The sequence below is a fragment of the Thamnophis sirtalis genome, unplaced genomic scaffold (genome assembly GCF_051295495.1).
Source record: "Thamnophis sirtalis isolate CommonGarterSnake01/CBP01778 unplaced genomic scaffold, rThaSir2_p1.2 scaffold_10, whole genome shotgun sequence".
In the NCBI taxonomy this organism is placed as follows: Eukaryota; Metazoa; Chordata; class Lepidosauria; order Squamata; family Natricidae; genus Thamnophis; species Thamnophis sirtalis.
Window position 1 is genome coordinate 27,341,066 of NW_028261390.1, and position 14,012 is coordinate 27,355,077.

The 14,012-nt window shown below is 35.2% G+C and overlaps 1 protein-coding gene across 5 annotated transcripts in view; it reads right to left on the minus strand.

Moving 5' to 3' along the window:
• The window catches only part of ARHGAP10 (Rho GTPase activating protein 10), a 106,951-nt gene that overhangs the window by 15,469 nt on the left and 77,470 nt on the right, over positions 1 to 14,012 (minus strand). For all 5 annotated transcript variants that reach the window (XM_087724326.1, XM_087724325.1, XM_087724329.1 and 2 more), the window contains one exon: positions 5,284 to 5,422. In XM_087724326.1, coding sequence (XP_087580452.1) covers positions 5,284 to 5,422 — 139 coding nt within the window. The remainder of the gene's footprint in view (positions 1 to 5,283; positions 5,423 to 14,012) is intronic.

Here is a 14,012-nt window from a genome sequence, read left to right on the forward strand (position 1 = left end):
CCAGCAGCAGCCGCTCTAGGAGTGCGCTCTATGGTTGTAGGCTGGATGGTGGAAGACTCTCTGTCTGGCCAGGCAGAACGCCACTCCCCAACCTAGCGGTGTCCTGAAGGCACCAAGCAATGTGAGCGCCTTCCCCCTAGCTCCCGCAGCTTGACGCCTTCGGGATACGGCTAGGTCGGTGAGCAGTGCTCTGCCTGGCTGGAGGGGTGGGTTGTCCAGGGGGCTTATTTTCAGGGGTGGGCTTATATTTTTGTCCACGAGAAAAATGTGGCAAGGGGTTAGTTTCAGGACAGGTCGTATTTTCGGGGGAACACGGTATCAAACTTCTTTTAGCTTGGCTTTATGAAATATTTAACCTTGTTAGACTAGTGAGAAAAGTATGTTTCCAGATATATATGAGAAGTTCAGGGAAAAGTCAAAATGGCAAGTGTGCCCTCAAGTTTTTTATTGTATTTAATTATTTTTATTCTATTCTATTTTTATTTTACTTCCTATACTATTTTTATTTTACTTCTTATGTAATGTTCATAATTAGCAATAAGCCAAAGAATACCCTTATTTTTTTTTTTGGGGGGGGGAAGTATTGTGAAATCATTTTGTATGAAAAGAGTCTGTCTGCTGTCAAATATTTATTAGAAAAAATACCCCCACTTCCCTTTTAAAATAGATTGAGATTCAGCAATTAAAAAAAGGAAATTGTTCCTGTACTTGGCTTATGAATTGGTAATTCATGAAGATAAATATTATAATAAAGTAAAGTATTAAACAGCAATATGGTAGCTTATATGAAAAAAATAGTAATTAAGGATGAATGTGAAAAACTATTAAAGAAGAAAAGATTATTTGCTGGTCATTTTTCTTCGACAAGGAGAAATTATAAGGTATAATTCCATTTTCAAAAGGACAACTTGGAAACTTGACAAAATTAAATTAGACTCTTAACTGATATTCAACAACTAAATACTGGAAAAGAAAGTTTATTGGATATTATCTGACTTGTTGCCAAGGTAACTTTGCAAAATAGAATTCCTTTATCTCAAGAATCAGTGAGCAAGGAATGCGAAAGACAAAGGCCAAGGAAAGATTTTACACCAACTTTTGGGCAAGTGTATTTTGTTCCACAGAACAGCATAACCTCTCTTTGTTTACAGGAGGCACACAATTCCACAATTCTATTAAACCTGAATAAAGAAACAAAGATGTAAATGTTTCTTGCATGTGAAGTATTTTACATTGTGTGGGAACATATGCTGTCAAATAAAATAATAAATACATAAATAAGATAATGACTTTTCTTTAACCAATATTACTTGGGTAATAATTGGATTTTATATTTTAATGTCAGTGGCTATTTATTTTGATTAAAGAAAAATTAAGACAGACAAAAATCAAAATATGCATGTATCTACAGTATGATCTTTGCAGTAGCATATTGTTGATAAATTCCAGATATACTAACATGACAATATTTCATACCTATTTCTTAATCTATTTAAGCATAGAGATGGATGGATCGAGTACAGACAGAAAGATTGATAAACAGACACTAACTAGTATGAATATAGTATACAGCTAAAGCTGAAACCAATTCAATAAGGACTTTCTTACCCATAAAACACAATAAAAATTTATAAGACCAAGAAATAATAAAAAATATCTAAAATTAATATAAAGTTGATGAATATTATTGGGTATCCTTCTTGAGAAGTTTGAAAAAGTTAAACATTTTAATTCTGTTAAAAAATAAAGATACAATTATTTATTTTATCTAGTTATACATTTATTTATAATAGCAAACTACTGATTACTTATTTTTCCAATCTTCATATCTTAAATTTCAACTTAATCATGGAAAGGGCATATATCGAGAACTAGCTGGATACCAGTGCTTAGCGACAAGACTATGTGATCAGGCAATGCAGCAGAAATCCAGTTCACCCCAGTTCAATCCATTGACTCAGTGGTGGTGAGGGATAGAAACTCATAAGGGAATATCGCTCCCGCCACCTTGAGTTAGAAGCAGTTCCATAGGTGGAAGCCGTAGACATTTTGGTGAGATACGAACGTTTAGTGCTGTAAGGAGCCCCAGACTGCTCCTGAGTGAAGGAGTAGAATGTCTGCCAGTTTGAACTGAGGTAATGGAATGTGAGACAACTGGCAGTTGGAACAGAGTTCTTTTCCGGTGGGGAGAGGGAGTACAATGTCTAACTCCTTAGCATCAGAGGGTGTTAATTACTGTATAAGAAATACTAATGATCTGATGGTCATTTCAAAAAATCCTTTCTTAGCAAGCACCTAGAAGCCAAGAGGAACATCCATGCCAAATTTCAAGTTTGTAGGCTTTGGGGTTCTGGAGATTTCTTGATGAGTGTACTTGCCTTTGTGTGTGTGTTTGTGTGTGTGTGTGTTTGTGTGTGTGTGTGTGTGTGTGTGTGTATGTATGTGTGTGTGTGTGAGAGAGAGAGAGAGAGGGAGGGAGAGAGAGATTAAAAAACTGCTCTATATAGTCGTATAAATAGATATGATATAAAATGGAAGATGTATTGTATATAAATTCGTATTTTTAAAAAACGGTTCTTCAGTAATGAAAGAAAAAAGGTAGGAAAATGCTTTAGGTATACTTCAAAGGGCAAGAATGGGGTTTTGGAGAACACACTTTTAACAACAGTACATCAGTTTTATAACTTTTATTTTTAAAAAATTATTCAAGGACACTGTATCAGTGCTGTCAGAAGACGTTTCCATGGTTATGTGGCCATCATGACTTCGCAGAGCACTGTTACCTTCCCAAAAAAGTGGTACCAAAAAACTAGCTTCAGCACAATAATTATTAACTAGCATTAATAAAAATGAAAAAGGAAAACAGAGTTGTAATGATAATGTAATTATAATTTCTTTAAAAAATGCTTTTTCACCTTCTGCTAAGACAGAAGTGCTGATGGTAAAGAAGAACTAGAATAGAGGGACTAAGGTTCAGCCTGATTTTAAAAGGGTTGTACATCTGGAAACAGCAGGTTCACAATCTGGGAATTTGACTTGATTTCAGTTGTCATTGGACTCAAGGTGTCAGCTGGGCACCCTTGGAAAATTCTTTTTGAGCTGATAGCTCAACATTGGTAATGCTTAGTCATGCTAACATCCTTTTTTGATTACTGTTATAGACCCCACAAGGGATTATGCTTGAAAAATATATGAAAGATAATTGGTGTAAAATGTGAAAAAAAGGGATGTGATCCAACAATCCTAGGAAAACTGATCTAAGATCTGTACTAGGTACTATAATTTTAGGAGCTGGTATTGATCTTTTTAGAGTGCTACAAGACTTAGGACATGCCGAATTAAAGAACTCCCTCTCCTGTTAGTAGCCTGACTCATGTTAAATGGTCCAGAAAAGGCCCTGTTGTTCTACTTCTGGACAATACCATCATTTCTTCACCATGTTGGAGATAGACCAATTCTGTTCTCCCAAGATAGGGCACGTAAAGATTTTGTAAACATGAATCTCTTCTATCAAATTTAGACTTCTACAAATTTTACAGCTATTGTTTTTCAAACTGTGCTTGTAATTTATATCCTAGTTTTATATAAAAACATTGTTAGCCACATTGATAATTTTCTTTAAAAAACTTAATATATTCCTTGACTTTCATCAGTACTGAGTTGAGTTACATAAATTTTCAGCTCTGTGGCAATGACACCTTAAAGAATATTATGTACTGTATGCTAGCTCTTTTATAGCACGTCTGCATGCTTTGTAGTACATTCCATTCAAATGTATGAAACTTGAATTAAGCCACACTGCACAGATCATTGATTTTTTAAATATTTTTTCTTCTAACGTTATTTGATATTGTGTCATTAATTTGGTGTATTAAATACATGGGATTTCATTTGTCTTATTTTGAATGACATGAACACTTGTCAAACCAAAATCTGTATATGATATGAGGCAAAAAGTTATATTTGCCAAGTATGAATTACACTGACTATAGAGATGGTGGAAAGAGGAGAATGCTTTTAGAAGGCCTAAAAGCATAATCAGATGAGATCTTTATCATAATTGTAATGTAAAATTTTAATAAGCAACGAGCTTAGGCAGGTTTTCTTCTGGGTGTTCTGAATGGCAGTAAAAGGTTCACTCCTTTTAAAAGTGAATTGCACTTTTCATGTAAATCTTAACCCAGAATAGAATCTTACCCTGGGCTGCATTACAAAAAAAGTCTATGCAACTGCAAAGTCTTCAATCTTCCACTGTGGCTGTCACTGTGATTCCACTTTTTTTCTTTTTCAAATGATTGCACACAGAGGTGAATTTTTAGATTGCATATTACTGGGTGCAGGAAGAAAAAAGCATTGTTCTGCAGGAAATGCTTTATTTCTCCTTAAAAGCTTCATGTTAATCACAAAAATACATTGTGCTTCTCTGTAATTTCTAAAATAGGAACATCCTGACAAAATTTCCTAAATGCAAATTATTAGTAATCAAAATGTTAATGGGACAAAAATTCCTGTGAAAACCTATGGATTAATTAGGACTCAGGTTGAAATATTGAAAGGAACATAAATCCTGGGGATTACATGGATATGTCCATAAAGCTTTCTTGGAAACAATATGGAAGTGATTACCTTAACCTTTGGGGGGGGGGGGTAGGAGAGGAGAACTGTACAGTACAGCCCATAACTCTGGATTTTCTGGTGGTCTCTTCTACATGAATTCAACAGACATAATCCTGCTTAGCTTTTCCAAAACCAGCAAGACCATCTAACTGCTATCTCCTGCTGTGATAATTAGGAATAAAACACGGTATTAAATATATTGCTGAGGGACAGGTGGACTGGACTGAATAGATATACAGAACTTTTACCTTCCTCTGCCAAAGAGATGAGAAATCATGAAGTAAACATGTAACTTTAAGGGGCTCCCCTCTATGTAAGACGATACACTACAAACTTCTAAAAGAACCCAATATAATTTCAGCTACTGTTGACTATCTACATGTTGAAAATGCATGTAATGTAACAAGTCCCTTTTTAAAACAAAATTAAATGTTTTAAAAGAAATTTTGGAGGGACTCTAAGCAATCAAGAATTTGCAATATCATTTTTAATAATTAAATCTAAAGAAATAAGTTAAACTCTGTTGTTTTGAACCTAAAAAGGAACTAATAAAATTGCTTTTCACATTTCTGGTACTTATAAATACTTTTAAGAAAACAAGAAATCTGTACTTTACAAGTTTTTGGTACAGCAGATAGGCTTTCAAACAAAAAAATAAGTACTTACGAATTACCACTGTCAGTTATGAGATTATTTTTCTCTGCCTCTTGAGGGCTGGTAGGAGCAGCAGTTGTGGGAGACTGAGAAGACAGGGAATCCATGCTACCTGAGCGTGTGTATTCTTTGGCAGGGCTAAGATTGTCACCTGAAAAATAAATATTATTTAACTGCTTCCATTTTTAAAATATAGCATAATTATTATGCAAAATATGTCACCCAACATTCCTCTGAAATCTAACTTTTGTGAAAATAGCAATTGCACTTTGACTTATATAGCGCTTCACAGCCCTCTCTAAGCGGTTTACAGAGTCAGCATTTTGCCCCCAATAATCTGGGTCCGCATATCTTGGAAGGCTGGTAAACCTTGAGTCTGGTGAGATTCGAACTCCCATAGTGCAGTCAGCCAGCAGTCAGCAGAAGTAGCCTGCAGTACTGCATTCTAACCACTGCGCCACCATGGCTTTTTAAATGCTTTAAGGATTCCAGTCATTTGAATTATATTAACTTGCAAGCCATTTAAGATAAATGCATACAGGCAGTCCTAGGCTTATGGCTACAATTGAGCCAAAAATTTCTATTGCTAAGCAAAACTGTTGTTAAATGAGATTTGCCCAATTTTATGATCTTTCTTGCTGCAGTTGATGTGAATCACTGCAGCTGTTAACTTGGTTGTTAAGTGACTCTTGTCCATTGATTTTGCTTGTCAGAGGTTGCAAAAGGTGATCACATGACCCCAGGACACCACAATCATCATAAATACATGCCAGGTGCCAAGTGTCTGAATTCTAATCACATGACTATGGGGCTGTTGCAATGTTTGTAAATGTGAAAAATGGTCATAAGTCATTTTTTTCAGTGCTGTTGTAACTTTGAATGGTCACTAAATGAATGGCTGTAAGTTGAGGGCTACCTCTTTTAAAGAACATATGGAACTGCTGTACATTGGAAGTGAAAAAGAATCATGTATGCATTTTTAATATATAACCTTTGTTCTTTAAAATTATCGCTAGCGGACAGCCAGCCGTTTATACAGTCATTTTAATATCCAAAATAATCATCTTAACTTCAGGCTTAGCAACATGCTTTTACCTGATTATTTTCCTCTTGACAATTATCACTAGAATGTACAAATTGGCTGCATTCAAGTTGAAACAATCTTTACATATTCCAATGTGTAATCAAAACATCTATTCTGTAAAAAAATCTTTTCATAGATACCTTACTGGGTAATTTTTAAGGAAATCATTCTCTTACCATTTAAAAGAACACAGGACTTCACAATTTGATCTGAAGCTTATCTTTCTAATATTTTTATTTAGATAAATGTAATTTATTTATTTATTTATTTATTTAATTGGTTTGTATGCCGCCCACACTCAAAGAGACTCAGGGCGGCTTACAGGTAAAAAAGGGAGAGGGGACATACAAAAAATAAAAAACAACATTAAAAATTCCACAACATTCATAACTTAGAATGGGGCTGGATAAATCAACAGCCCCAGGCCTGCCGGAATAGCCAGGACTTGGTCGCTTTGCGGAAGGCCGGAAGGGTAGTAAGGGTCCGGATCTCAACAGGGAGATCGTTCCATAGGGCCGGAGCAGCTACAGAGAAGGCCCTCCCCTGGGGAGTCACCAGTCGACATTGACAGGCAGATGGAATCAGGAGGAGGCCTAGTCTGTGCGATCTTATAGGTCTTTGGGAGATAACTGGCAGGAGGCGGTCTCTCAGGTAGCCAGGTCCGATACCATGTAGGCCTTTAACCTAGCACCTTGAAGCGTGTCTGGAGACCAATGGGAAGCCAGTGCAGCTCGCGGAGGATAGGTGTAACGTGGGTGTATCTAGGTACACACACTATCGCTCACACGGCTGCATTCTGGACTAACTGAAGTCTTCGAACACTCTTCAGGGGAAGCCCCATATAGAGTGCGTAATAGCAAAACATATATAACTCAGCAAGAATTAGAACAGAATGGTAGAAATACCAGTTATGAGGAACAATACAAAGTAAGAAGAGAGAATAAAAAGTAAAAAAAAGCATATTTTAAATTATAAACAGCTGTTATTGGCAATTTGAATCAAAATTATTATTAGTTGCTTTACTATTCCTTAAATAAAGAGGTATTCTGGTCTGGTCATATTCAAAAGTCACTATATCTGATTCTATATGCTGCCTTTAAGCACAGTGGAAAAAAATATAGTCCTTTTGTGGCTCAGTGGCTAAGACACTCAGCTTGTTGATCGGAAATATATAAATATAATAATTATATACACATGCACTAGTATTAACTGTAAAACTATTTCTGCAATAATAAAGAAAGCTTGGAAATCATTTTAATTTTTAGAATTATTCTTAAAGTCAGTGTTTCTTGAGCCATAGGTAAATAAGTAATTAAATTAGGCAAATGACATTATTATTATTATTATTATTATTATTATTATTATTATTATTATTATTATTATTAAAAAGTTACATTGCAAAAAACAGTGCATTATAATATAAAAAATAAATCAGGGCATTCTTTTTTTTCTTTTTTCTTTTTGCAGGAGGACACCAGATGGCCAGCTCCTTCATTAAAGCAAAAATCCTTTTCAAGGAAGTGTTAAAGAACTATTATCTACTTTACATATTTTAGCAAATATCTCGTTTAAATGAGCATTTGTGCATACAAAATTCAAAAATGTATACACTTTTACTCTTTACCATTAGATAATAAAGCTTAGAGCAGCATATAAGCATAAAAAAATCCCTGAATAAAATAAATGGTAATATAGCCATTAATATAGGGTGGTGCAGTGCCTCAGTAGTTAAGACAGTGGACTTGCCAGCTGGAAAGCCAGCAGCCCAGGTTTCAGACCCAAGCACCATTTGATGGGTGATCTCCTGTCTTCGCTCCAGCTCCTGTCAACCTAGAAGTTTGAAAGCATGCAAATGCAAGTAGATAAATATGTACCACTTCAATGGGAAGATAACAGTGCTCCATGACATCATGCTGGCCACATGACCATGGAATGATTTCAGACAGTACTGGCTCAATGGCCTTGAAACAGAGATGAGCACACACACACACCCTATAGTCAGCAATGACTAGAGGAGTAAAATCCGCAGGATCTCCTTACCTATAGCCATTAATATATATTTTCACCTAATTCTTTTCTTATAGAATATGTTAACAACAGACAACAAAAGATTAGAAAATTGTGCGAGAGGGGGGGGGAAAACAGATTTCAAGATATAAAATGAACCAACCCAAGTACAGGTAGTTTTCAAGTTACTACAGACTTTTGAGTGATAGTGCAAATGATCCCCAAAAGATAGATATGACCCAGTCCTGAAGTTATGTCTATTGCAGCATGCCCTCTGCCTATTCCTACCCCATCCTGCCTCGCTGGGTCCCCACAGGCACTGGGCCTATGTTATGTTCCATAATGTAGAATTTTGTGAGAAGATGCAGTATTAACTTACACATTAAATAGTGAAATAATGTTTTAAGCTCATTCTAAAAAGTCTTATATTTAAAGAATTAATATTTTGACTATTATTTACTAGACTCTATGTGTCACTTCCTACAACTGCAGTGTTGCAGTTTTTCCCATACTTGCCCAAAGTAGATTCCACCCTCTACACAAGATAATAGAAGAATATGGTTGAAAGCTGAAATATTAAGCCACACTCTCCCCAAAAGGAATCTAATCTGTTTGGTTCTTTGTAGTTTCTAGTTTTGCTTAGATGTTAAACTTCTATTTTCCTTTCTTCCTAAATCTCAGCTTTACTTTCAGTGCACGTCTGTTCTACTGCAAGGAAAATCCATATTAGCACCTTAAGAAAAGCATGCTAAAGGAATAGCTAGCATACAGATGTGCAGCATCCTCCTACGTGAACTTCTCATTGAGGTAGCTAAAAATAAAGGATCAAAACCTCACAATCTTATCAAGCTGTGGAAAACAGTTCACAGCAGAATCAGATACTGCACTAGGGTATTATTTTAGACCACATAATTAAAATGTCAAAGATATGATAGATCTAATGGTTATCATATAAAAAGAAACAAGATAAAAGCAGGATAAGATGAATTCCATACTAGCTTGGAATTAAAGTGACAAGTCAAAATTTTATCTACTGGAGCACCCAGAAGATAAAAAATATATATTAAGTAATAGGAAAAATAGAACTCTCCCCAATATCCCTGAATGCTGGTAATGGTCTCTTTTTCTCTTATTTTGAGAAGAGAAATCCTATGTGAATAGGCAATTATCTATATCAGGAGTATTTGTACAAAATGTGATTGAATCAAAATACATGGACATCCTGGTGCCATGATGTAAGTTTTATTTTTGAATAATCCCATCTGGATGTTAATACAAGTATGTAAATTGAAATATTTGCATTATTCTACTGCAATAGAGAGTCAGAAGCAACACTTTTTCTTCTTTTCTCCCTCCCCCCTCACCTTTCTTTCCCCTTGTCCTCCGTACTGTGTCATTTCATATTTTTGTATTTTATTTTATAATCTAACTGTATTCATTTCTCATGCACCTCAACTACTCTTGAGCTCTGTGAAGTAAGCAACTATGGAGGTTTGAGGACCTCTTGTTTTATATACTCTCTTCCTAACTCTGAGGCTTTATGCAAGGAAGTGAAGTTTATTTTTTAATCCTTTTTTTGTTAGGGTTCTGCACTGCCATTTACAAACTAAATTGGAACAGGACAAATTAGAGCCATTTACTTCATCTTGAGTAAATATATAAACCTATCCCAAATTGTACTATTTTGTCCAGTGTTACAATTCACTGCTATACAGGAGCCAACTCTGCTAGACAGGACGTTCACCTAAAGGCTATAAAAGGAAATCTGGTCTCTGTGGCTGCATAAAGAATTTAACATGCCATCTGAAATTACTAAAGAAACTCAGTGGGGATTTCAATATTGCTATTAACAATTATATATTGCTGTTAACAATTCTATTAATGACAGTTTAAAATCTCTAGCCTGATCTTGTTTTAAGATGTCTAAAAATTTGAACAGTGATAGGCCACTTATTCTTTCCAAAGTATGTTTGGGTTTTTATTGGCATCCTCAAATTATTGGCATCTAACTTCAAAACTTATGGCAAGCAAGTGAAGCTGCCATGAAATGTGATATCTTAATTAAAAAAAATGAATAAACAATATTATGGAGAATTAAAGATCAACAGATTTATTGTGGAATGAGCTTTCATGCCATGACAAATAACATAGTTTTTAAGATGCCACCATGCTTTTTATTTTTGCTCCAACAGAACTACAGATGTCCTGTTGGAAGCTTATGGTGGTTCTAACAAGCTAAGTGCAGAACCTATTTTTAAAATCTATTTCTTTTAAACATTTATTACAGTACAATATTTAAAAAACACATCACCACATACCTAGTATTTTTCCTACTCCATATGTATGTATAATACATACATATATACATACACACACACACATACACACACACCGATTTTCTGGAGGACAAGTTTGGATCTGCTGTTTAAATACAAAATGAAAAATATGGAAGACAAAAGGCATTGTTTGTATTTATATATAAAAGCTAACAGTTTATAATATTTGTTATATGCTTAGAATTTGTACCATTTGTTCATCAATAAATACATCTCAGTAAGTAAAAGTTGATTGCTACATGTCATCTATTTGCATATCACTAAAATTAAGCTGCCTGTAATATTTCTGGGTATTGAGCACATTTTTCTTTATGAAGAGATTTACTTAATTAATGTAAGAAATAAATAAATACCAAAAGTCTAAAAAGAATTCTAATAAACTAAATGTCCAACTGTGAAGAAATGCCAGAGGTGTATATAAATGTGCAAAAAGCCAATAAAAACCACACATGGAGCTGGTTAAGATCAGGAGTGTTAAAGAAAGGAACTGAAGATTTTATTTTATTAGCTTACTTTGCCAACTATTTTGATGAATGCAAAAAATTTTCGTGTAACAAAACAATAAACTAATTTGGTTATTTATCAAATTGCTACACCGCCCATCTCACCTAAGTGACTCTGGGCAGTTTACACATGTCATCTTTGTAGTAAGAAGCTTGAAATAGCTGACCACTTGATCAATGGCTGCAGCAAAATTTCACACGGACTATAAGCAGTGTTACAACCAAGGTGCCGAAATTATTCACTGGAAATCTGCCAGAGTTTTGGACTTAAACCTAGCAAGAACCACTGGGACCAATGGTGGGTTCTAGATCCCATTGCAACCTGTACGCTGCAACGGGGCCTGGCGTCCACCATGTGCACGCCGCAATCGGCTCAAATACAAGTAAGAAGGGCGGATGGGTGGACGCTCTGGAGTACCGTACCGGAACGGTACCTGGTGCTCCCAGTAGGCACCGGTACACCAGTACTGGGGCGTACTGATCGTATCCCACCACTGACTGGGACCCTTAAGATGAGGGGTTTTGGAAAATGAGTGGGTTAAGATCTTATAGGATTTTAAAACTGAAACAAATAGGTATTTTGTTCACAGTCATTGAAAAGAAGAAACTCTGATTCATTGATTTTGCGAGGGGATGGTACAAAGCAAAGCGCGTGAGCGAGCGAACCGATACCGGTTCATGTAGGAACCCACCACTGGCTGTATTACTATTATTCTCATCTTTCCTATTATCTATCTTCTTTTCTACTTATGACTATAACTTTGTTGCTTGTATCTTTACGATTTATATTGTTTTATTTAGTTTCCTAGTATAATTTATGTTATTTAGTATCCTATGACTATCACTAAATGTTGTATCTTATTATTTATGATGAATGTATTTTATGACAATGATCATGATTTCCAACATAACTTTTATGTATACTGAGAGCTTATGCATCGAATACAAATTCATTGTGTGTCTAATCACACCTGGCCAGTAAAGTTTCTATTCTATTCTATTCTATTCTAGTCTAGTCTATTCTAGTCTATTCTTATTTGTATTCTATTCTATAGGACTTAATATTTAACAAACCTGAACATTATTTTACAATAAATAAATGAATAAGTAAATGGAGAGTTTTCACCAGTGTTTGAATGTGAATCTAACTTTATATTACCCATTTAATAATGGTACATCTAACACCATCAAACAATAACATCTGCTTATGTCAGGTCCTTAGAAGGACTCAATCAGTGGATACAAATGCCAAAGCCAGTGTAAACATCTTGCTGATTTTGTGTGACCAATTATAATAATAAAACCATAAAGAAGGTGTCCCATCCCCCAGCTTATTACCAGATCATGGCCTGTTTCAAACCAGGCTGCACGAGCAATGCGCAAGTACATGCAAAACTCCACTTGCTTGAGTGGAGTGAGCGTGAGGGGAGACATTTGTGCGAAGAGCGTTATGCTTGCATACAAAGCTCCACTTGCACAAATGGAGCTTTACACAAGAGCAGAAGCGCTGTCTGTTCGAGTATTCTCCGCTCACACGAATGGCGCTTTGTATGCGAGTGCGAGTAGAGCTTTGAGCACAAGTGCCCTCCACTCATGAATCAAGCTCCATTAGTGAGTGGAGACTGCACATGCCTGCCACTCATACAATGGAGCTCTGTGCATGCACCTGCCACTCACATGGCCACCAAGATGAAAAGTTGGAGACCATAGCCATTGCCCACTTTTTAAGAGGGAAATGTATATAAATTTATTTTTATGTCTGATTTTGCTGTACATTGGTACATTGGAATTATATGCAAGAAATAACAAGAAGCAAGAACTGGCGGTCACACAAATAGATAAAGTAATAGAAACTAAAGAAGCTAAAATGCTCTGGAACTTTTCAAACAGACAAACATCTTCTGCCACACAATATCCAAGACTTAACAATTGTCAATAAAAAAGACCAAAAAAATTTAACACTTCAATTCCTTGAGACAGCAGAATAAAAAAAAAGACGTGGGGAAAAAATCACAAAAGCTTGCAAATAGAAGTAGCATACAGGTAGCAAAAGAAAGTTAGCACTAATAGTAATAAGTCCCTTGGGTGCAATCTCAAAACAATCAGAAAACTACTTGAATACCATCAGCAGTGACAAAATCACCATCAGTCAATTACAAAAGGAAACTTTACTTGGAACAGCTTACATCCTATGACAGCTTACATCCTGCGACAAGTGTGACAATATCTTTAATATTATTAAATAAATTAAGTCTTTCCCAGATTCTTAGGAAAGACTTAACAGGTCAAAAATGATAAATCCAATCTAAACATCTGGCTGACTGTGCAACCAACCATAATAGTTTGGAGTACTGCTGATATACTTCTTATGAGGAAAATGAGTCAGTCAGTTTGTACACTTCACCGTCATTTTATATCTCTACATATTGTATCACTGCAAAAATATTTTAATGGAAAAACTACAAATGTAATCTTTGCATTCTGAAAAACGATTACATCTTTTTTGCACAATGAATTCTAACCTTTTTCTCATTTGGCAACTTACTGTATATGTAATTATATAATGCTATTACTGCTAGAGTTGTCTCTTCAAACTCACTAAAAAGCTTTGCTTTGGATTCTTATTTTATTCCATTTATCATACAACTTGTAATTATTGTCAGAGGTCAAATATGTTAAATCAGTTGAAAATTTTAGTAAAAACATACACGTTGTCCTAAAGTTATATACCCAAGATATTATAAAATGCATTCTATCAGAACCCTGCCTCCATTTTCTAACTTTCAGAAACAAAAATAACAAAATGAAAGC